Source organism: Pseudorasbora parva, chromosome 22 (assembly GCF_024679245.1).
Source record: "Pseudorasbora parva isolate DD20220531a chromosome 22, ASM2467924v1, whole genome shotgun sequence".
Lineage (NCBI taxonomy): Eukaryota > Metazoa > Chordata > Actinopteri > Cypriniformes > Gobionidae > Pseudorasbora > Pseudorasbora parva.
In genome coordinates this window covers 4,082,766-4,108,973 of record NC_090193.1, presented here as the reverse complement: position 1 = coordinate 4,108,973, position 26,208 = coordinate 4,082,766, and the positions used below count along the sequence as shown (strand labels likewise).

The window sequence follows — 26,208 nt, the reverse complement described above, 5'->3', positions numbered from 1 at the left end:
TATTATGATGTGAATATGATGAACTATATGCCTTTCTCCACTGATGTTCTGTATTTCTAAGGATGCTGATTTTTAGAAGGCAAACCGAGACGGTGAATGGGAACATGGGTTTGAGTGATATTACCAAAGCATTAATAGGTATTTGATAATGTAATCAAGCCATTTTAAAAAGCTAATCATATTAATTACCGTTATGTGTCCAATGTTGTAAAGAGCAATAGATAAAAGGCATTACCGTTCTGGGGTGCATTTCACAAAACCATAGTTGCTAACTAAGTTAGCAACTTTGTTGGTTGCAATGCAATTTCCCATAGTTCCCCAACTATGGTTTTGGGAAACGCACCCCTGATTCGTTGGCTTTTAGATGACCCTGTATTCATTCTTCCACTTCTTCCTCTGAATAATTTTTTGTATAATCAAATATGGCCGAATTAAACACTTGCCAATGTGCAGCATTTGCTACAGTAAAGTGGCTGAGTGATAGCCTGACAAGCCAGAGCCACATCAAGATGTTTGGTCTGGAAACTCACCATTGACAGCTCAATCCGAGGGGCGGATAAACGGTTGTCTTTCAAACTCCCTCTGCACGCGATAGGATAGCGCTACAACCAACCAGAGCAACGAAGGTGAAACAGAGCTCGCTGACAGATTAAACATTCACCGTATTCGGTCGGCTAAACTCCGAACACATCTTCCCTTCTTAAGAATGACTTCAGTGCCGTTCTTTGTTCTTTTCTCAGAGAAAAGCTTAACTCCAAGTCTTCCAGAGTTGCGGTCAAAGCTGATTTGAAAGACCGCTGCCGTTCGTCAGTTTCTGTGTTTACTAGAAGCACGCAAACGCAACTCGGCCGTCGTCATTATGGCCCCGCCCACCGACTCTATACACGATGTGATTGGCCCGGCAAGAGTTAGGGGAATACAGCTCAGAAGGGTATTGAGAGTTGAACACTCGCGGGCAGATTAGATTTGCTGCCGCTAGGGTGCGTCTAGATTTCTAGGCTAGCTGAGTGGATTTCTGAGCGTGAATGAGTGAGTGGAGGCGGGTCTAATTTGCATATTCATGTATCCCCATATACTAAATGAAGCAAGGATGTAGAGTTACTTTCAAGCTTATTTAAGGCATGAATAATTTTTTTTCCACAGAAATTTTTTTTAAATATGTCATTTTGGCAATCAAATATGTGTTTTAAAGGATAAAATGGTTGACTACCAGGGATTTTAATGTTTTTTTTGTTCATCAACTAGAAAAAACACACTCTGGAACTGATTCCAATGATGTCCTTCTTCTGTGTCATAATCATTATAGTTGTGCTGTGGATTCTGCTGTCCTTTGAAACTTTATCTTTATTGTTATTGTTCTGGGTGTGAACTGACCTTTACTCACCCTCTTGTAGATCCAACTTTGTATCGCTTTTTGTATTACCATTACAATGAATGGTTACTAAAACCTTAAAAGTGGTCCATACGACCCATGTGCTGCTTTCCAAATCTTCTGAAGCCCTATGATTGCTTTGTGTGAGAAACTTGCCGAGTGAGTAGATAAAGACACAATTTTACTGTTGTGCTTGGGTTGAACAAGCTTCCTCTGGAGTCCATTCAGCCAGTATTGTGTACAACCAATGTCTTTATATTCCCTGACAGGTAACCTACCCCCTGAGGGTTTGACATTTTAAGAGTTTGAACTGATGGGATACTCTTAAGGAGAGCTAAGAGATATGAGACACGTACTGTATAGCACAGGAAAGACAGAGAGAGGGGAGGAAATAAACAGTGTGTTCCCCACCCCCAACCTCACGAGTCTCCTTCACTCAACTGTGAAACACATCTGGATAGGGAAAGGTCATTTGTTTGGAAGTATGCATGAGGAGAGGGTGGGAATAAGGGGGGGATATTCTCTCAAACACTCTTTACACATTGATCGCTTAGCCCCGCTTTGTTTTGAGCAAGATTAGTTTAGGGGAGAAACTTGCATCAGTTTTCCCAGACATTTGAAATATCAACGACAGAAAGGAAGTAGCATGGATTGGAGAGGGGTGAATTTGAGGAAGTTAGGCTAATATAAGATGACAGGAGAAAGACTGGGCTGCTCTTCCCCCTCTTTTATCCATCCACCCCCCTTGGCTATGTGGATAATGTTGCATGATGTGCTTGTGCTTTAATGATCTTAACTAGGTAATTTGTTTCGCTTTGTGATTAGGGTGCCTTGTTTGTTCTAAAGGTTTAAAGCTTCCCCAAAAATGGAAAATCTGTCATCACTTACTTAATTTGTATGACTGTTTTTCTTCCGCAGAAACTTAAAAGGAAATTTTTTGAAGAATGTTCACTTTGATCTTTTCCATACGACAGCAGCAGTGACCAGGGGCTTTCTATCTCCATAAAGGACAAAAAGCACAATTAAATTATAAGAACAAATTATGGGTTCCCAACCCATATACATGTGCATGAACGCTACTGCGGAGGGTGAGAGCTGCACAAACGTTCTTCAAAATATCTTCCTTTGTGTTCCTCTTATAAAATGAAGTCATACTTCATCGTGAGTGATAGGGGTGGACGGTAATCCCAAAATTTCATATCACTATCTTATGAAAAACTATCACGATCCACAATCTTCCCAATTTTACTACTGGAGTGGAACATGCCATATACTTTTCTATTTGGACAATTTAAAACACAGTATTGCATTAAACATTGAGCTGTCAAAATAGTCAATAGACCCTGAGGTAAATGTTAAAACACAACATAGTCTTCACTATATGAATTAAATATACATCGATTGATTCTTATTAAAACTACTAAAGTTATTCAGTCAAGAGCAGTGAGTGATTTTGTCTTTGTGTTTTGGTTGACATTAATTAGAGATGCACATAGACTGTAAAAAAATATGGACGTCATCTACATTTCTAAAGAACCTTTTTGAAGCATAAAATGTGTGGAGCCGGCCGTTGCCATCTTGGCAGCTTCACTGCGCATCACTCCCGTATACCCAAACTTGGGCAGAGACGGGACGTGGGTGGAGCTGAGGTGCCTGGTTGCTGAAACCACGCCCACCTAGTTTGACCGTAATGGCAATCTACCTGTCACTCAAGTGGCCACGCCCTTAATTATGCTGAATTTAAGGCCTTAATATAATTTAAATGGATGAGCACTCCTTCACCCCCTTCACAGTTGTCACGAGGGCCCAAATTAGCTGTATAGACCAAAACCACAAAAATCGAGACACTTGAGATGCACAATGTTTGCCATGATGGTTATTAATTGCTTAAAATATAATTGGAATCGCTTCAAAATAGAAAAATCCAGTTAAGTGCAACATGTGCTGTGCAAGTCTGTCATATAGGCTACACACAATTATAATGGGAACATTACAATTGTGTGCTTTGGACATGGCTTTTAATGGTGAGATTTTTTTTTTGGTTTTGTAATCAGGATTTAGATTTTTCAATCAGGATCATATCCAAATTTGGATTTAGATCTATCAGCTAATATATCAGTTATCAGCTTTCAAATATAAAGAATTATCGGTATTGGCCAAAATGTTCATATCATTTTCCCTAACATTAATGACACAGACAGCATCAGGTATTCACATTAGGCTTAAAGGGAATTTAAGGGAATACTCAATATGTAAGAAATGTATTTCAGCTGATCATAAAATTACCCTGATATGTCACTAGACATTATTAAGAAATCATGTTAATTTTAAATACTTCTATCACTGACAACAGTAGTCCGGCCAGAATTTTGTCATTTAAAAGTTGTTGTTGCAGCCCTCAGCTGATGTTGTTAATGACATGTTGTGTTTTAGTCTGAAGCTCCGCCCTCCACCTATCGACCAATCACAAAGTCAGTAGTGTTTCGGCATCCGGGTTGCCAGATCTGCTCTAGTTACCACAGCTGCAGATCTACAAAGGTTCTGCTGATCCTCCAGCCAATCTGGCAACCTCGAGTCAGGGGGAGGGGGAGGGGGATACACCTGCAGTACCAGCTTTGGCCACAATCTTACATACACTTCCTTTAATACCGGAGTCATAGATCTAATATAATGACACATCTGATTTCTTTCATAACTGTTTATTTACTTAAGACATAACTCACTGTCTTTATTTAAATACTTGCCTCTCGAAAACATTTAGCACGTTTTTACTATTACAGCTCTCAAGCTTAACTAATCGTGAAAAGTGTTGATTATAGCATGATATTTAGATCTATAGCATTATATTCAGATTGTGCCATAAAGGGTTGCAGTGATGAGAGTTGTAGCCAATCACACCCATGTTGAGCTCATGAATGCTGTGATCTCGCCATTGCAACCCGATTTCTGCTCATTAATGAAAGCTTTTATCATAACTAAGTGCAAACACAATGTAATTAAGAGATTTGTTGATTATAACGGGAGTTTTGATTTACTGACACATAGACAAAGACCATCTGATTGTACATGAATCATTACGTATCAGAAAACACTGGTCTCAGATCAGGCATTAGAATTAACACGGTTACTGACATGTGGCATTACTGTCGAGTCTATATCGTAAAAGTCTGTCTGCAAAGCCTGATGTGTGGAATACAAATAAATAATACTCAATTGAGACGTTCACATTGTTGAAAATAAAAAAAAGAAGCACTAGCGTTAGGGTCCTTCGGAAGGTAGTTTTTTGTTTGTTTGTCTGTTAGTCTCTCCTCTCGTCTCACTAACACAGTAGTGGGCAGGGCTAAATTTGCAATGATGAAGTAGGCGTTGATCTTCTTCTACACAGACCGTCTTTCACCTGTCTATTATAGGCACTTTCCACAACGAGTCATTCCCTGGGCTTGGTAACAATAAAAGCTTTTTTTAGACTAACAAGGAAGTTTTCAGTTCTGAAACATACAGGATATTCTTATAGTATGATGAAGCTCAAGGAAAGTTTGATTTCTCAGTTCATGACCCCCCTTTAACATTATTACGAGGACATAAAAGTTCACAATCTCTGCGATTTGCTTGAAACGTAGATGATGTGGACATCTTCAAGATCATTCACAATATAAAATCGTGATAAACTTTCATTTTTGGGTGAACTACCCTGCTGAAAATGCCTAAGCTGGTCTCCTAGCTTTGGCCAAGCCTGTGTTTAGCTGCCTTTTGTCTTCCTGTCGGACCAGCTGAAAAGTGCCCAAAATCTCTTTAAACCAGCCAACAGACCAGCCCGATTATCCTGGGAGACCGACTCAGAGCAGCAAACCAGTTGAATCTGGTTTAAGATGTTTTATTCATTAAAAAATGAGCATGGCACTCTATACTTGAGAAGTTCTGTGATGACCATCTCAGCCCATAGACAGTGTTTGCCATCTTTAACGTGTTAGTGAGGGTGAAGACTGTTTTACCAGTGTTCATGACAACAGAGCTGTTCTTGGAGCTCGCAGGGCTGGAAACATTGAGCTCACAGGGCCATAGCTGTCACATTACTCAGACGCTCGCTCGGCCGCCAGCAGGCTCAGATGGAGGAAAACAACACTGAAGGAAGAGCTGAGGGAACTTTCATACAGTGAGACCTAAAGAGTTTGAGAACTGAATTTGTTTGTGCAGGGACGGTGCGTTTACATGCACACGTTCTTAACCTGATTATGCATACGCTGACAATGCATGTGGTCATGTAAATGCGTTAACCCGTTTTGGAGTAAAGTCAAAAACGGCTTAATTGTAAATCAATTGACGCAGCTAGATTTTTGCCCATTATAGCATGTTTAGAGCACCTTTAAGGGATAGTTCAGCCAAAAATGTAAATATGCTTTTAATTTACTCCCCCCCCAGGCCATCAAAGATCCATTGGGTCTTTTTTTCTTTAGTAGACTTTTGATTGAAGCTGTGGTCCTCTATGATTCATATAATGCAAGTCAATGGCTTTGATAGTCAAAAAACATATATATTAATGATGCATTGAGATCTTATGGAGCGAAACAACTGGTCTGTGCAAGAAAATGAGCATTATTTAAAGCATTATTACCTGTAATCCACAGCCTCGGCAGACGGTCCTGAGCGCGACAGCTGACATTTTGAATTCTCTTGGAGTTGTAATGCTTTATTTAACATCAGAGGCAGAAAGAGCTTTATTGCCATATATGTTTACACACACAAGGAATTTGTCTTGGATGGAAAATTTGCCAGTTGAACTGACATGACATTAATGTCATGATTATTACTACTAAAGAGTCAGATACACTAATGATTACATTTTGACATTATTAATAAAGTCTTATAAATATGGTTTACCACAAGAGGGCACTCCTCCTGACTCATTTGCTCTCATTCCCCTACATTCCCTATAATTCAGGTCCAACCCTGTCCAACCCTGCTCCTGGAGGGCCACTGTCCTGCAGAGTTTAGCTCCAACCCCAATTAAAGGGGGGGTGAAATGCTGTTTCATGCATACTGATCTTTTTACACTGTTAAAGACATGGAATCCCATACTAAACATGGACAAAGTTTCAAAAGTTAAGGTGGACGTTTGATGGGAGTATTTCTTTGTCAAAAATACTACTTCCGGTTAGTCATAAGTTTCGGCAAGTTTTTTGAGATCATGCGTCCCCTTTGACGTTAATGGGGGCGGAATTTCCTTGTATGGGCCTTACGGACAATTCTACCGGAAGCGCGTGAGAGAGAGAGAGGGAGAGAGCGAAAGTAACAGGCTACGCCCATCAAAGCGCTGGCTCGTAGGATGCGCTGCACAGGTGATGTGCACAATTAACAATGACATCAAAAAGTGCGTTTTTGGTTGCCAGACCAAGACAGTCCTGCACAGATTCCCCAAAAACCCCGCGGTAAGGCAACAGTGGATGGAATTTGCTTTTCCGGATCAGCAACTGAGTTGCGCGAATGTTTATATCTGTTCGCTGCATTTCGGTGCCGACTGTTTCATAAACAAGGCCCAGCATGACGCCGGATTTTCCAATCGCCTAATGCTGAATGATGGAGCAGTCCCAACGATAAAGGTCCCAACGTTAGAACCGCGGGCGGTGAGTTAGACTGCTTCAAATGTCTGTGTTTTTGCCTATGCTAATCAAGTAGCCCAAACATGATCACGTATAGTTACTATATATATTACTATATATAGAAATTGATCAATGGAGCATGCGATGTGTAGTGCGTGTACATTTGTTTAGCTGGCCACTATATGTGTAACTTTATGTTTGTGTATTGTAAAAGCACTCCAAACAACAATACACAAAGAGTGGGGAAATATGTTGAACTAAATAAGCGCGCTTCTTCATTTAAATGCGCTACTATTCCGTGTCTTTCTATGTAAACACTAACTTAGCCTGCCGTGCAAAACCAGTCCGCTTACTAACGTTACAATTGTCTACACAAACCACGCGTAAACACACACACACACACACACGTGCACAACTGCACTTCTCACATGTACACCTTCAAAGACAAAAATACGACGATATAATTCAAGTATAAATATGTAAATAACACAAGCCGCTAAGCATATTATATAGTTAGTGTATAACTTGTACCACATAGAGACGTCCTGCTCTAGTCGTTTTTGCTGCTGCTCCTGTTCAACTGCAGCCTCTGGGTCTGATTCCGGATCATAGATGTATGGCTGTATCTGATTAAAAGCCATATTTTTATTTTGAATAAAGTTTTTCCCGCTGTTAGGGATGACACAGCTTTACGACGCAATCAACAAAATAGCAGCAGCGCACACGTCATTATTTAGCTCCGCTCACACGATACGCCCCCACCCGCTCGGCTTTTTTCGGAAAGACTCGGAACAGCGCATCTTTCTTATATAATTATTAAAAAAAAAAAGACTTTTCGGAGATATGCAGGATGCAATGCTACTCTATAGGTACTCAAGATTGACATGACACTGACTGAAACTGAGTGTTTCACCCCCCCTTTAAACACACCTGAACCCGCTAATCAAGGTCTTATTAGGCAATCTAGAAACTTCCAGGCAGGTGTGTTGAGGCAAGTTGAAGCTAAATGCCCTGTCCCAAATGGCACCCTAAACCCTCACGGTCTTCCTCTGAGTCCGCACTTTCACGACGTAATGCCGCTTTGACTGCTGGGTAGAAGTCCTCTGCGTAGCTCGCAAACTTGCGGGCTCAGCTGAAGTGCGGATCGAGGACGCATAGCAGCCGCAAAGTGGGCTCACGAGCACCCTTCTTTAAGCTTAAATGACGAATGGGACACCCTACGGTCTTGTGGACTTAACGGACACGCGCACACAATGGCCATTGTAAGTCCACAAGACCAAAAGTGCACATGAAGTGTGCCATTTGGGACAGGGCCAAACTCTGCAGGACAGTGGCCCTCCAGGACCGAATGTGGGCACCCCTGCTATAATTCATTGCCTGGACTCATTTGGATTTGATTCCTCCCACCTGTGGATCATTAGCTTGTTTGAGTTTGCCTATTTAAGCCATGTTCTCCTTTGCCTTTGTTCCGGAGTCTTGTTAGCATTACCACTGCATTTCTGAGCTCCTGTATTCATGTTTCATGTTCTCCGCCTCTTTCCTTGGATTCTGCCTAGTTTGGATTGTGTTGATTTCTGTGTATTTGACCATTTGCCTGTTTTTTTTTACCACTCTTATGGATTCTCCTAAATAAATGCTGTACTTGGATCGCTCAGAGCAGTGAATCATAACAACTTGTTTTCCCGGAATATTTGTTTGCAATAATCTAGGACAACAGGTTAATTCTGGTTATCAGGTATGTGAGTTATCAGTGTATTTGTGTGCATGTAAACATGCTCAGTGAAAGAAAAGTTTTCCTTTGGAAATGAGACAACAGTGGAGGTGAGGGTGGAGGAAAGGCCACTTCCTTTCTGGAGACGAGACAAGCCTTCTGTTGGGTCGTGGTAGGGGGTATTGATTCCTCAAAGTACCTCTGATTGGGAAGAGCAAACACTCAGTAGTTGCTTTGGTAACATCTGGTTTACAGGTGCTGATTGTTCTTACCTTGTTGATTGTGGTGGATCTCTTAGCGGAAGGCATTCATTTTTCAACTAATTGAAGGGTTAAGTTGAAAAAATGCACCTTTGACTTATTCAAAATGTGTGAAATGTCCTAGTTTTGAACTGAAATTCTGATGCACAGTGGAGATCTCCATTACAATTGCACTACGATTCTTCCTCTACCTGAAGTTCAATGCTTAAATAAGTTGCATTTTTAATTTAGCTCTATTGTTTGAATGCTCAGCGCCATGAAATCTTGTAATTCAAATGTATGCTAACATAATTCCCAGTACAGAAACTGCCAGCGAACAGTTGTCATGCTTAGACTATAATGTGTGTTTGAGAGCGCCTGAATATACAGTATAATAATTCTCGGATTCTTCAGTGTTTATATGGTGGATATTACATTTTGTAAATGGTTGTAAAGCTTTAAAACTGAAAATCCTGACCCACTGAATACACAATTTCCTTTTCAAAAATAGTAAAATCAATCAATCAATCAACTTTATATATATATCGCACTTTTACAATGACGATTGTTTCAAAGCAGCTTCACAGTGTTAAACAGGACAATATTGGAGATTGACAAAAAACAATAAAATATTCTGGAGAAAACAGTGATGTTATCAGCTTATTTTAATTTATCATATAGTGACAATGTTGGCAAATCACTATTATAGTTTATTGGATTAAATAAGACTTAATTAATACATTTTATTTGTATATTTAGTTGAATAACTTAAATCATAATTTTAGTGTCCCCAACTGAGCAAGCCAAGCCAAAGGCGACCAAAGGAACCGAAACTCCTTCAGGGCATGATGGAGAAAAATAAACCTTGGGAGAAACCAGACTCAGTCGGGGTGCCAGTTCTCCTCTGGCCTATTAACACACCGTGTATGATTATTATTCTGGCAACCTTACAGGTCAGAAATCATTTTAGATCGGAATATTCAAAATGTCTGGGTATCACGCAAGAGACGGGTTTATTATGGATGGCGCGTCGATTACACAAGAGTATGAACATTTGAAAGCTCAGAGTCGTCGTGCCGGAGACGGGTTTATTGAGGATGTCGTGTCGATGTGGCATTTACAGAGGAGACACCGATTGACACGCTATCAGCAGACACTCCAGATACGTTTATCATGTCCAGACGCAGGTCCACCATCCGATCCCGATAACAATCAGTCTAACAATCAGTCAATTGATCTGAATAATGAAAGTTAAAAATGTTCTATGTGTATGCCATAGTAAAGAGATGTGTTTTTAGTCTGGATTTAAACTGACAGAGTGTGTCTGCTTCCCGAACAATGCTAGAAAGACTGTTCCAGAGTTTAGGTGCTAAATAGGAAAAGGATCGACCGCCTGCAGTTGATTTAGATATTCTAGGTATTATCAACTGGCCAGAGTTTTGAGACCGCAATAGACGTGAATTATACACGATAGACCCGCACTGATGTAAGAGACGTGAACAGATCAATATCATACAAGTCAAACCTAAGGAATCTGTCACGACTCATGCAGTTTCGAATGACTTTACCTTTTCAGAATGCCTCAAAGAGTTCAAACTCCACGTGGCGACACATATGTGTGATTATACAATAAACTAATTCTCAAATTACGTTCTATACCATTGTCTTTGTTTCTGAACTCACTTAAACACCTCAATGAAGTCTTGAGTTTTCTTACGGGAACCAGGAGAAGGAGAGACTTCATTGAGACAGGAACATGACAAAAATGTCAATTCTGCATTACGACTCCATGTGCTTTCACATTTACTAAAACTGTTCAAAAACTCTTTTGAAAAACCGTTCTGTTGCTCGTTGTGTATCTGCTTTTGAATGCGAGAAAGCGTCCTGTGCAATGCCTGCTGTTGTTCAGTGTGGTTTGGCATGATGTGTTTCCTGTAGTAGGCTACCAGCTGGTTCTGCGCTGACTTTAGACTCTCAAAAGCATGAAGGTGGTTTTCCAGTGGTAGGAAAATCAGGTCATCAGTAAACAATTTTTTTATTTTTATCAAATCAATTGTACTAAATGAACGTGTTACATTTACATAAAGATAAAAATGTAATTAACATCATAGGAATACTTACAACATTTCCCAACCCAGAGCCAAAGTTAACAAGCCATGAAATAGAAATGAAAGATGTTCAGCAGGAAATGCAGCAAAATCTTGACACCTGCATGCCATTTACAGTCAGTCATCTTCTGTTCCCTTTATGGACTGTATTGATTACTGAAGATTAAAAATAAGAGCCCATATTAGTAGACACTATGTAACACCAGATTTCATGGGTTTCAATGAAAGTTAAGTTCTATCAACAGCAATAAAGGGAAAGCTCAACCAAAAATGAAAATTAGCCCATGATTTACCCTCCCTCAAGTCATCCTATGTGTGTATGACTTTCTTTTTTCAGATGAATAAAATCAGAGTTATATTTAAAAAAAAAGTCCTGGCTAATCCAAGCTTTATAATGGCAATGATTTATTGGTTACCACTTGGCCGCTTCGCTTCTGAAGGCCTTTATCAACCCCGCTGAGCTGTGTGGTTATATGATGCAGTTATATGATGGATAAATGCACTTTTATGTACTTCAAAAATGAACCAAGAATTGTAATTGTAATTTTTGGGTGAACTATCCCTGTAAGCATTAATTGGTCCACTGGATTTTTTTTTTCTTTGTTACTGCAAATATATTCTTTTTATATTCAATTTTTGGTGGCTGAATTTTCTGGCTGAAATTGGCTCCATGTAAACATTACTTTTCTGATCTGCGTGCACATGTAATTCTAAATGTTATCATGACTCAAGTTTGTTGAAGTTGAAGCTTGTAATTTTGTCCAGACAAGGTCATTAAGTGATTTTTATCAAACTTGCCATACATTGAAAAACTCAATGCTGAATGTTGGCTCTTAACACTGCTTATTTAATGTGTATAATGTGCTCTTAAATGGCTTTAAATTATTATTATTTTTTCAGAAAAACATTTTAGACATAAAAAGCCATGTGCAAGGACCATGTGCGAGACAATCTATAAGCATCTAATTTAATGATCCTTGGCAAACTTAATGCCCTAATAAAAAGCACATTAAATTAAATGTTATATCTTTCCATTGCCAGCAAAATCATTGTGAACATATCGTGAGTATTTAATCGCCCAGCACTAAGGGACAGAGCTAAATAAAGACGTTTTCCAAAAGGCCAACACCATCTCTTGATGACGTGTCTGCTCATATCAGTCTTAAATAAAAATACTTATGCCAACTTCTACAGAAATTGAATAGATAAAATAAACCATATAATCCCAAAATTAAAAAAATAGCATTAATGTATATTTAAACTGAAAGTTTTGCATGTATTTTAATCTCTAGCAAAGGTAATGTCAATATCAAATGAGTCGTGACTTGTTAAAGGATTTTGGTCATGCCGCCCACAATTACTGTTAAGCATCAATGGGGATTTTTCTTCATGAGGAGATTATTTGCACCTTCTGGCATGAACCGTTCTCCAATACTGAAGAACTGTTTGCTTTCCACACCTACTCAGGCCGCCGGAAGATATTATTGCTATTTTATTTTGCCACAGAGTTGCAGCCCAGTGCTCTCCTGTGGATCTGACGTGTGTGGACATACTTGCAATTCAATTGAGTTATTGTTTTATGTTTTCCTCTATTTCTGGTGTATTGTATCCAATTTGCCATTGTCTTTATCGTGCAGGAAATGTCTCCTGTAGACGTGTGGCAGTTGTAGGAAATCACAGTGAGTGGATTAGTTAGATGAAAACTACACTGAAAAAAAAAATTGTTGTTTTTTGTTGGTTTAGCTTAAAAAAGTAAGTAACCTGGTTGCCTTAAAATTTTGAGTTTATTGAAATTAAACATTTGAGTTGATACAATGAAGGAAATATGTTTAATAAATAGAAACTCAAAATATTATTGTATCTTTACCACATAACATTTTTGATAAATCATCAAAATAGCACTATTTGGCATGTTTCAGTGCATCATCAGAAATAAAACACACAATTATCCAATATGCCTACAAAATATTTTAATAATCTTTTAATAAAGGTTGTCGAATCTCAAAAAAACTGTATTAACTCAAAAAAGTCCTTCATTGTATTAACTCAAAATTTTAATTTCAATGAACTCAAAATGTGCTAAATAATTTTTTACAGTGTACTTACAAAAAGTCGCATTGGTAACACGTTACTTAAAGCCTTTGTTTATAATGCATTAAAACGGTATTCATAATGCATTACATCTTGTCATAAATAATTGTATCCAAACTGCATTATAATATTTGCAGTTTCTGAAATTGGTTGTTTGTCTGATGGATTATATTTTCCAGAGATGTAAATTACAATGAATGGATAAGATTGTAATTTTGTGGTTATTGTGTGTAATTAATTGTGGTATTATATATAGTATAATTGTTATAATTATTTATGAGATCATACAATGCATTATTAGGTGCATTACAAGGCATAATTAATGCATTCAAATACTTTTGTAATGGATTTTATATAAAGGCTAGAGATTAGGGATGCACCGAATGTTCGGCAACCAAAATTATTCGGCCGAAAATAGCCAAAAAAAGCACTTTCAGTATTTTTGCCGAACAATGACGTTTTTAATGACGCGATCAAATAGTAACCCACGTAGAGTGAGAGGCGGGCGCTTTTATGCAGCAAACATGTCAGCAGTGTGGAAGCACTGTTTAGTGCTGCATCTCATGTCATCGATGAGAAGAGGAACCGACTTTCATGTGAGAAAGCAGAGAAGCTACTTTTCATAAAGAAGAACCTGCCCCTTTTCCTGAAGAAGTAGGCTAAGTAGGCTTATGTCTAGGAGTTATTTATTTGTTGTGGGTTCATCCACCTTTTTTGTACTATTCAATGCACATTTGATGTTGTAGACATACAGAGTGTATTTTTGTTATGTGATTTATTTCTCTGAAAAGCAACACAAAATAGTAAAAAGCTAATTTTTACTATTTAATTATTGTAAGGGTAAAAAAAATGCCGAAACACCGCGTTCGGTATTCGGCCTTCGGCCAAGCATTTCATTATTATTCGGTTTCGGCTTCGGCCAAGAATTTAATTTCGGTGCATTCCTACTAGAGATGCACTGATATGAACATTTTGGTCGATACTGCTAACCGATAATTATTTATATTTGAAAGCCGATATATTGGCTGATAAATTTTGGATTACAAAATCACAAGTCTCACCATTAAAACCATGTCCAAAACACACAATTATAATGTTCTCATTATAATTTTATGTAGATAGACTGCACATTTTAACTGTATTTTCCTTTTTAAAGTGATTCAATCATAGTCCAATCAATTCAAACCATCATCATGGCGAAGAGTGCGCATCTGAAGAGTCTCAGCTGAAGGAAACAATACGTTGTTTATTGGCTTTAAAAATAAGCCAAATGTTCTTATCAGGTCAATAATGATAACATAAAAAATTAACATATCAGCCGATACCGATAATGGCTATGGTGACCGATATATCGTGCATCCTTAATAAAGGCTTTAAGTAAGAGTGCTGCCATCACATTTATTTAACACATATGCAACTAGGAACTCAAATTACCCTAGGTAAACACACACACACACACACACACACACACACACACACACACACACACACACACACACACACACACACACACACACACACACACACACACACACACACACACACACACACACACACACACACACACACACACACACACACACACACACAAACACACCTCTGGGTAGTGTCACTATTATGCAGTAAGTGCCCAACTAACTTTTTTCTGTATATTTTAATCTTTTCTGTAAAATAATGTTTATAATATCGAATTCTTGCATTAGAAATAATCTAAACCTTGTCAGATTATATAGCAGCAATTATTAAGGGGTTAGTAATGTTTTTAAGACAGGGTTCAATATTAAAAGTTTTAATTTAGTCAAGTATGGTTACATAATCAAACTTGTGTATATGTGTTAAAAAACAACTAATAAATCTAAGAAACACCCTAATTTATGTATGTATGTATATATATATATATATATATATATATATATATATATATATATATATATATATATATAAACTAAAACAAAGGAGTTCTTAAAGTGCCCCTGTTCACTTTCATGTTGTGTGTAAGAGCTGTTTGTGACTGATGTAACTGATTTGCATAATGCCAGTCTCTGGTCTTGATTGGCTGAACGGCGTCTCTTTGCCCCTCGAGCGCTGTAGTTGTGTCTGAGACTGGAAGAGTTTGGTTGGTGTTGTTCATGTGGAGAAGACGCTGTTTTCTGCTGCCAAAGCAAATCCACTTTGATGAGATTGAGACGGTAAAACCCACGCCATCGTTACTGTTCGTATCACTGTGTGTCAAGAGCTGAGATTCAGATATGATAATGAGCGTTTGGGTTCTGACACGGTCGACCAATCACAACAGACTGGCCCATCTGACCAATCAGAGCAGAGCAGGCTCTCAGAAAGGCAGGGTTTAGAGAGAACGAATCCTTGATCGAAGTGTTTCAGACACTGAGAGAAAAGAGCTGATGCTGCAGTGGATTTTAGGAGACAGTAAAAGTGTTTTGTGATGTAAACCTATTGTATGAGACTCCAAAACAAAATTAGAGTATAATAGGGGCAGAATTAGACCCATATCATGTAAAAGCAGAAATGTTGCAATCAGCTTTGTCAAGCAAACCTTCTTTTTCTAATTAAAAACATTGATGTGAATGTCTATGAATTGCAGGCCTTTTTAAATCCTAATTTAATTTGAATAGGAATTCTGCATCCCTTATTGCTACCTTCATATTGAGGAATGAGACTGTAATTTAAGACATTCTCAGGTCATTTCTGAATGGCACACAACCCTGATTGATCGCGTGACATTCGCCTGCGCTGCGCTCCTCCAGTCTCCAACACTCCATTTGTTCTCTTCATACATTATTATTCGCTCCATTATTGTTCTTTTCCTTGGCTCAGATCTAATTTTCTATATTCGTAATGTAATTACAGTCGCATACCGTCTGCAAACTACAGCCTATTACTCACAGTATTATTCACTGTTCACCTACTGTAGAGACTCCAGACGAGCTCATCATTGCTCATCGTCAGGAATAATTCACTCTTTCTTCTGTGATGAATGGCTTTGATTGTCTTTTATGAGTTTACTTTACTTTAGCTTAATTCTGCTTTTATTTTTCAGCAGTAGTTAGAGCATTTTTGTATTTGCATGTCCTCTTTGCTTGCTTTCTACATTGCTTCATTAACCTCAAAATGCTGAAGATGTGTCAGCCCAATAATATAAATATATATATATATATATATATATATATATATATATATATATATATATATATATATATATATATATATATATATATAAAAATATAAAAGAACATTATTTTGTGCATAAATGGAGCATTTTGGATTATAACAAAGGGTCTTGGCTTTAAATAATTTTTCATTTGCTTTTGTATTTTATTTTTTATCAATGTTTCCCTATAGGTAGTTTAAAAAATACTTGATGTTTGTAATGTAATGTATTAACTTATATTTATTCATTTTATTCAATATTTAACTTTTCAGAGAGTTACATGAAATAGGGACACATTTAAAATGTGTTCAATAGCAACAAGTATCAAAACCATGGAAGTTGTGACATTATTTTCTTGACATTTAAGGAGGAAATGAATAGTTGAATCATCCAGTTTGGACACAAGTTTGGTCAAATTTGGTAATTTTTGAAAAATAAATTGAAGGTAATACAACAAATGCTACATACACATTGTTTATTCACAAAGGATAATAATAATAATAATAATAATAATAATAATAATAATAAATTTTATTTATAATGCACTTTATATTAAACAAAATCTCAAAGTGCTAAAACTAATAAGGATAATTGAAATATCATTCTCCTCCTTTGAATTGTTAAATGTATAGATAAATAAACCCAAACTTTGTTTGTTTAACCTCAGAGGAGTTTTAGTTGGACAGAATTCATGGACAGAATTAAAAAAATTGAATGCATGCAGCAATACTGGCAAATTAATAATTAATGACATCAGAAATTTGTGTTAAAGTATTAGTTAACTTTACATTTTCTCACCCCCATGGCTCTCCACAAGAAATGTCTTTCTTTCAGTCTTTCATTTTTTCAGCTGAAAAGAAATGAAAGTTTTTGAGAAAAATTTATCTTCATATGGACTTCAATGGAGTCCAACAGGTTGAAAGTCCATAATGGAGTTTCAGAGCAGTCTCATCGAGCTCTACATGAGGAAGAAAGGTCTTATCTAGCCATTAATTTTCTATGAAATATACTTTTTAACCTCAAATGCTCATCTTGCGTTAATGCATAAAGTCGTGGATGCTCTTCACAGAGCTAGTGCAAGATGAGTATTTGTGCACTGTAAAAAAAAAATTGTTGGTTTTTGTTGGTTTTACTTAAAAAAGTAAGTAACCTGGTTGCCTTAAAATTTTTAGTTTATTGAAATTAAAAATTTGAGTTGATACAATGAAGGAAATTTGTTTAATAAATAGAAACTCAAAATATTATTGTATCTGAACCACATAAAAAAATTGATAAATCATGAAAATAGCACTATTTGGCATGTTTCACTGTGTCATCACAAATAAAACACACAATTGCCCAATATGCTTACAAAATCTGTTAATAATATTTTAATAAAGGTTGTCGAATCTCAAAAAATGTTCATTGTATTAACTCAAAATTTTAATTTCAATGAACTCAAAAATTTAAGGCAACTAAGTAATTTTTTTTTCGAAATATTTTTTTACAGTGTGGTTAAAAAGTAGGCTACATAACTTTTTCATATAAATTGACCATTCACAAGCCGTATTCCTCGGCTGGGATCGTGTTGAGCTCGTTGAAGCTGCACTGAAACTGCAACGTGGACCTTCAACCTGATGGACCCCACTGAAGTCCACTACATGGAGAACAATCCTGCAATGTTTTCCTCAAAAACCTTAATTTATTTTTGACTTAAGGAAGAAAAGCATGAACATCTTGGATAACACGAGGGTGAGTAAATTATCAGGAAATTTTAATTCTGAAGTGAACTAATCCTTTAAGGCCTGTTCACACAAAGAACGACACACAATCATTCTGTTTATTATTTGCATATGCGTTTTTTTTGCCGTCTGCCACTTTAAATGCTCGAGATCTTCAAAGCAGGATGAATTCTGATTGGCTGGCAAAGTTAATATCGTTCATCAGCTGGAAAAAAACGTGATTCTAACGATATTGTATCATTATCATTATAGTTTGGTGTGTACAGGCTTTTATAGTGTCATATTGAAATTTGAACTGTGTCAGAATATTCTAATGCTATAAGAGAATCAAAGATAAACCAGGGTTGACAACTTGCACCTTTTTTGTTGAAGCTTTATTTAACCTCATTATTGAGTCAGGCTCTCTACAGATGTGTCTAAGTGAAGTGTGGCAGATAACCCCCGAACCACTTCCTCTTCCCGGCCGGCAGGCAGGCGGGCGGCTGCTGCTGGTTATAGTCTCTGATTTATGACGCCATGTAAATGCTCCCGTTTATTCCACTGCCATTACAGCTGCAGTTGACTTCAGCAGTGCATATGCAGACTCCTCTAGGGCCTTAGTGTGTGGATCCAAGTATCGCAGTTGTAGTTTTTAGGATCACTGAGGTAAAATTAGCCAGGTGAAAGAAAAAATGAACAGTAAATCTATTGATGGTGTTAAACGAGCCGAGAGTCAGAACTGTGATTATAATAGTAGTAAAATATAATTTTCAAGATGTTCTTTCATCGTTTCTACTGTATGTATTAATAGTTTTGCGATAGTGTGTGTGAATACGTCTGCACTTTTTCCTCACAGCAGAAAGCCACATAAAGACGCCCTTCATGTCTCTGCAGCCCAGGAATGCTCTGAAATAACCACTGGTCAAACTTATTTAAGAAAATATATACAGTATAAAGAATAAATAAACACCATGCCAGTGGTTACAGAATCACTGTTACCTCAATGATTCCAACTTTCTAGAATCTGTTGAAAATGTGTGGATTCATTTTTATTTCCTGCCACTAACATTTTTGAATGTTGAAACTGTTATGGACTTCCCGGAAACTTGGGTGAAGATCCAAATGCAGCTTTATTGGGCAATCCACAAATTTATCCATGCAACAGGCAATTGGTCAAAACACTGTGTGGATGATCCAGACAATAATCACCAGGGCAGAAAACACAGGGGATACGAGGGCTCGACACTAAAGATACAAGACTTCACAAAGAATGACTGAAAACACAGGGTTTATACAAGCAGAGGCTGAGTCCGAAATCGCCCCCTATACCCTCAAATAGGGCATTATTTCAGGGGACAGCCATTTATTGTGGAGTCTGAAATAGGGGTGTAACGATTCGTTTTAACAACGATTCGATTCGTATCACGATTTGAGGTTGTCGATGCGATTTAAGGACGATATTGGTTCATTTAGAACAATATAATCCGAAACGATTCAGTGACCTTTTGACAGGCTCCTGCCCCCCAGGTGAAAAAAAGACAGACAAAATATTACTATATTTCTGTTATAGTTACAATGTTATCTTATATTGTTATCGACGTGCCATCCTAAATTATAATACTATAATACTGTTATATAAAACTGACTATAAAACTATAATACTGATCTGCCAACATTGTTGCTATATGATACATTAAGATGAGCTGATAGCATCACTGTTCTCTCCAGAACGACTGTACAGCCAAATCAAAATTTGTTGTTTTGTGAAGCTGTGAAGCTGCTTTGAAACAATCCGCATTGTAAAAGTGCTATATAAATAAAGTTGATTGATTGATATTTTGCTCTTAATAGTCTATTTATAAACCGTAAGCGGAGGCCCGTTCTGGTGTGAGACCGTTTCAAGAGACGTAGCAAAGGCCGCTACTGATCATCAGACATTTGAACCGTTTGCGTAATATTCCCCCTTTTCAAACTAGAGTAGACTAGAGGTGTGTTCCAGATAGCAGACATGAGGCTTTTAAAGAGCTTTTGAGAAGGTGGTCTGGAAGGAATTCGCACTTGGTTCCTAATAGTCAACCAATGAAAAGCGGTCACATTTTTGCACCTTCTGCAGCCAAACCAGAACAAGATGTCCTTTGATGGCCTCTAGACTCATTGCATCACTGGCACTGGTGTGGGAACACTGACCTGGATGTGCCGAGACACGCTGGTCTGACTCGAAACACGTACAGTCAGGAGAGAGTCCGGGAAAGAGCTCATTCCATGGCTCCGGGAAATACTTTTTCCATTGGTTTTCTCCATTAGGCATTTCAAACATTTCTTCATTAACAAGTACTAAACCTTGAACCAAACCAACTCTGAGATGAATCATTATTTTCGCAAAGATACACGACAGGGTGCTTGACATCTTTCATGTCAGTCTGCAAAACAATTTTTGTAACTGAGTCAGTCTGGGTTTTCTAGAAATCTTAACGCAGGAATGTAGATACAATTCTCAAGCTTGCAGTTTGCTCAGTCTCCTGTCATGTTGCTTTGCACTTAAAGTAAACTGATTGCAGACTAAGTGCATTCTCCTCCCTGACTGTACTCATGAGAGCTGATTCTTGACATGTCACAAATAATGTCTCATTTTTAAATGGATTTGTATGGGGGAAAGAAGAAAAAGGTCAAAAGAATAATTTTTTTTTGTGTGTCAGTTTGAAACCAGTTGCTTTTTTAACTGACAAGTCTTCAAAATATCTTCTTTTATGTTCAGCAGAAGAAAAAAATTCACACAGGTCTGGAACAACTTGAATTTGAATATATATTTTTGACTGGCGTGTAGATAGGCTTGGCTCTGTGATCATTTCGTTTTGAAATAGACATCAGCAACTAGCGCTGCACTGTCAAACACTGTCCAGACCTCAAACATTCATACGGCTATCTGATTTCAGTGGATTTTGGACACATGTGTCACATATATGCTTTTTCCTCCAGACAAGCAATTATTTACCGGTGGTAATCGCTGAATGCATTGTTAACATTATTTGTTTTGGCTCTTCTTTTTTGTAGCTCCCAAAACCTGCAGCCCCAAGCAGTTTGTCTGCAGGGATCAGGTGACGTGTATCTCCAAAGGCTGGCGGTGTGACGGGGAGAAGGACTGTCCGGACGGATCGGACGAGGCTCCAGATGTCTGTATGTATCTCTGTTTCTCTGCCACCAGCTGCGCCGTGCTTTTATTCGCATCTTAAACCTTGAGTACACTGATAGTCTTGCAGGCTCTGCAAATAATTGTTGCAGTATGTGCAGGTAATCATTGCAGTTCGGCTGTTCTTTCTGTAGTATCACATTTTCCTTCAATATGTCCTTGGTTCAAGTCCCAGCAAACTTTCTGTTTGCATGTTCTTCCGTGTCTGTGTTAGTTTCCATTGGCGCTCTGGTTTTTTCCCACAATCCAAAGACACTATATTGTGCCATCCATCCATGCTCTTGCCCTGCCTACTCCAACATAAGATCTGTCAGAAAACACAGGGAAAAAGGGATGTCCAGAAGGAATATTTGTTTTTAACGATTAAACTAGGGGTGTCGCCGACTAAGGATTTCCATAGTCGAATCAGAATTGTGAAGTTTTGCCTGTAGTCGAATTATGTGTGGGTGGATAGACAGTCTTAAAATGATTATTCATGACATTTTAAAGCCACTATGTACTGAACATCACACAAAGATATAGTAGAAAATGTATACAAACATTTTGATTCATTAAATCAAAAAAGTAACAAATAAATAACTGCAGAAAGGCCACACTGCAGGCAGGATTTGTCTGCAAATCAAATTAAATCGGGGAAATCGGCTGTGTGAGCAAACTCTAAAGTACCGCGCAACATCGATGTACCGAAAAACAATCAAAAGTGTATTTACAGTAGGGGTGTAACTATATATCGTTAATCGATATAGCGCAATATAAAAATGTGATGATATGTATGTTAATGATATGATTCACGATATAGAGTTGCTTTATCCAAAGCTCAACTTGCTGCGTTTATAAGGAATAATTCAACCAAAATTGTAAGTTCTGTCATAATGTTGTTAGTTTAACTTCCAAACAGAAAAGAAGATATTCTTTATAAAAACTAAGACAGAACTATTTCTGTCCCTTTATTTAAGTCCATTATTCCTCTCAAACTTAAAAGATCCAATAAATGTCATAAAGGCATCGTAAAAATACCTTATCAAGTGTCTAATCAAAATTCAATCTTCACGATGGCTTTTACCACGACACACATACCGTAGTAAACACGGACTTTCAAATGATTGTGTGACGCGCGAAAACAACATGAGAGTGCAGAATTAAAATTCATGGATGAGCTAAACATTTACAGTTTGGGAATAGTCATTTTAACGCTTTCTTGCGATTAGAACCGTGACAGATTGCATTGATCATTTGAAGCACACACACACACACACACACACACACACACACACACACACACACACACACACACACACACACACACACACCTCAAAGTCAAAGCACAAGCATAATTTAAAGCGGCAATCCTTTAGTGAAAGCACAAACATCATTTAAATCACCAGATCACATACCGGTAAATCCTGTGATATCAGTCATCTTTAAACGCCGCGCCGCTGTCTTCATCCACCCGCGCGAGAAGAAGCACTTTAGTTTCACTATCTGTTCAATTTAACAACATATTTTGACATCTGAGTGACAGGCAAGATGGATGATCAAACAGAAAGGGGGTTTGCTTAGATGTGCTTAATAGAATCAAACTGCAGAGCCTCAGCAGTGATGAATGGAAAAGAAGGCTGGGTCTCGAGCACGACACGTTGAAAAGCTGTGAGACGTGACGCACAGTCAAAGATCATTTAGCGCATATTAAAATAGAAAAACTATTAATAAGCAATCACGTCATCTCCATAAGGGGCGATTATATACCCCTGTATAGTCAAAATGACATGATCCTCATTTCATAACGCCTCTGCAAAGACTCGACTGTGAGATGGGTAGTCGAATCAGGAGCATCGATTCTTCGACTATTGGCGGTCACTCCTAGATTAAATCAGTATAATATGAGGAAATATTCGAAAAGTTTTTATCAAAACACTAAACTTGTATTAAGTGTTTATCTGACAGAAGTATTTGGCAAAAAAGGCAGACTACAACTACGTTTTATTTTTATGCCAAAAATTTAATAAAAAAAGAAGAAGCACACATTGACTACAGCATCATCAATTACTAATATTTTGTTGTTTTGCATGTGTTCATAATTTTTTTGTGTGACAGCCTGGCCAAAAATAATGTTTGCACAATTTGTTTCATTTGTGTTATATTTACAAATAAAACAATCGACTGCAAGCACAACTATGCAATATGCTTACAAAATCTTTACCAAATGTATAATATTTGGCAACACTTTATTTTACTGTGTCCTTGTTACACGTTACATGTAGTTACTACAGTAATAACTATAAATTATGCATAATTACATGCAACTAACCCTAAACCAAACTCTAACCCAATGTAGTTTATCAATATTACTCAGTACTTAAATATATAATTACACTGTAACAAAGACACCTTAAGATAATCTGTTACACTTACATTTAATACACATATTTACACATATATTTAAGTACTGAGTAATATTGATTAACTCTAGGGGTGTAACGATTCGTTTTAACAACGATTCGATTCGTATCACATTTTGAGGTTGTCGATATGATTCAAGGACGATATTGGTTCATTTAGAACAATACGATCCGAAACGATTCAGTGACTTGAAAACGATTCAGTAACTTTTTTAGCCAAACATTTTAATCAGTGTGACTGAAATAAATACATGCAGGTGAAGTTTCCTAGATTCCTGTTGCTTCTTTTAAGGGAACCAGATATCAATTAATTATGGATATAAACAAACAAGTAAAGAATTAATGGCAAATGTGTTCACATTTTATTTGAATAAAGTGCCACCAACAGTTAATGTTGAATTGACAGGAAGTTAACCTTTTCTGCTCTCATTTTCAATAAAAGTACAGTAAGTGCAACCAACCAACATACTACTGCTACTTCTGCTTGTTTTTCAACATAAAAATATTACAATATTAATATCAAAAATAAAGTGCAACTAACATCTCTTCAGGTTTAATTAACAGTAGGTTTACCTGCTACTTTTGCTGTTGTTTTTCAACATAAAAATAATACAAATATAATATTAATATCAAAAATAAAGTGCAACCAACATCTCTTCAGGTTGAATGAGCAGTGGCTGAACCTGCTACTACTGCAAACAGCGAGCGACTTATTAAGAACATCTCCGTCTTTACTAAAGCCAAAGTGTTTCCACGCACTGGACCGCAATGGTGGCTTGATCATTTATCGCTCGTTGGCTTCTCTGTCGTCCGCTGTCATGACAAATCCTGTCCGTGCTATGTTTTGTTTTCTTTGCGCTGCTGCTGGCACGCGTGTATGACGGCACATATAGGCAGACTGAGTAACGTTTAACGCCTTTACCATTAAAAGTGCAAAGAAAAAACATCCATATAAAGTCTGACATGCTTAAATCAAATGCGTTATTTCCTATTATCGATACAATCGATCGATTACCTTTTAAAACGATATTAGATCGATATATGTCGTCCGGAAGGCCAACTTGCCGAGCACAGATCGATGTAGTAGATGAATCGTTACACTCCTAATTAACTACATGTACTTACTAAAGGGTTATGGTTTGGTTGAGGGTTAGTTGCATGTAATTATGTATAATTTACTGTCATTACTATCGTAAGTACATGTGACATATGTAACAAATTAAAGACACTGTGAAATAAAGTTTTAACAAATAATGTGTAATATACAGTGCATCCAGAAAGTACAAACAATACCCCATAAAGACAATATGAAAGCAGTTTGTTTGAAATCGTAGCAAATTTATTAAAAATAAAAACCATGTAAATAAGTATTCACAGCCTTTGCTCAATACTTTGTTGAAGCACCTTTGGCACCATGACAGCCTCAAGTCTTTTTGAGTATGATGCTACAAGCTTGGCACACCTATTTTTGGGCAGTTTCTCCCATTCTTCTTTGCAGGACCTCTGAAGCTCCATCAGATTGGATGGGGAGTGTCAGTGCACAGCGATTTTCAGATCTCTTCAGAGATCTTCAATCGGGTTCAGTTCTGGGCTTTTGCTGGGCCACTCAAGGACATTCACAGAGTTGTCCCGTAACCACTCCTCAGTTATCTTGGCTGTGTGCTTAGGGTCGCTGTCCTGCTGAGAGATGAACCGTCAACCCAGTCCGAGGTCCAGAGCACACTGGAGCAGGCTTTCATTAAGGATGTCTCTGTCCATTGCTGCATTCATCTTTTCCTCGATCCTGACTACTCTCCCAATTCCTGCCGCTGAAAAACATCCCCACAGCATGATGCTGCCACCACCAAGCTTCACTGTAGGGATGTCATTGGCCAGGTTATGAGCGGGGCCTGGTTTCCTCCAGACATGACGCTTGCCATTCAGGCCAAAGAGTTCAATCTTTGTTTCATCAGACCAGAGTATTTTGTTTATCATGGTCTGAGAGTCCTTCAGGTTTCTTTTGGCAAACCTCAGGTGGGCTGTCATGTGCCTTTCACTGGGGAGTGGCTTCCATATGGCCACTCTACCATACAGGACTGATTGGTGGAGTTCTGCAGATATGGTTGTTCTTCTGGAAGGATCTCATCTCTCCACAGAGAAATGCTGGAGCTTTGTCAAAGTGTCAAATGGGTTTTTGGTCATCCCCCTGACTAAGGTTCTTCTCCCCCGATTGCTCAGTTTTGCTATTAGCCAGCTCTAGAAAGAGTCCTGGTGGTTTCAAACTTCTGCGGATGATTTACGGATGATGGAGGCCACTCTGATCTCTGGGGCCTTTAGAAATGTTTCTGTACCCTTGGAAAAGTGAAGCACTGTGAATACTTTACGGATGCACTATTTGTCACATGTCTGTCTGCTTGTTTGGTCTTCCTGTTGTGTTTTGATTCTGTCATGTTCCTTTGTTTTAGGCTGAATCCGAAATCGGCCCCTATACCATTAAATTGGGCATTATTAGGGGACAGCCATTTATTGAGGTGTAGTGGATGTTATTGAGTGCACTCATTCTATCCCACATTGCACCACAATAAGGAGTGTGCAGCAAGTTACACACAGCGGCTATCCGAATTCGCTCACTCGTTTTCATTCACTCCTTTAAGTG

At 37.8% G+C, this 26,208-nt stretch overlaps 1 protein-coding gene across 7 annotated transcripts in view; it reads left to right on the top strand.

Annotated features, from left to right (window-relative positions):
* Nucleotides 1-26,208, top strand: part of lrp1aa (low density lipoprotein receptor-related protein 1Aa) — a 244,372-nt gene that overhangs the window by 5,086 nt on the left and 213,078 nt on the right. For all 7 annotated transcript variants that reach the window (XM_067431416.1, XM_067431414.1, XM_067431413.1 and 4 more), the window contains exon 2: nucleotides 21,039-21,161. In XM_067431416.1, coding sequence (XP_067287517.1) covers nucleotides 21,039-21,161 — 123 coding nt within the window. The remainder of the gene's footprint in view (nucleotides 1-21,038; nucleotides 21,162-26,208) is intronic.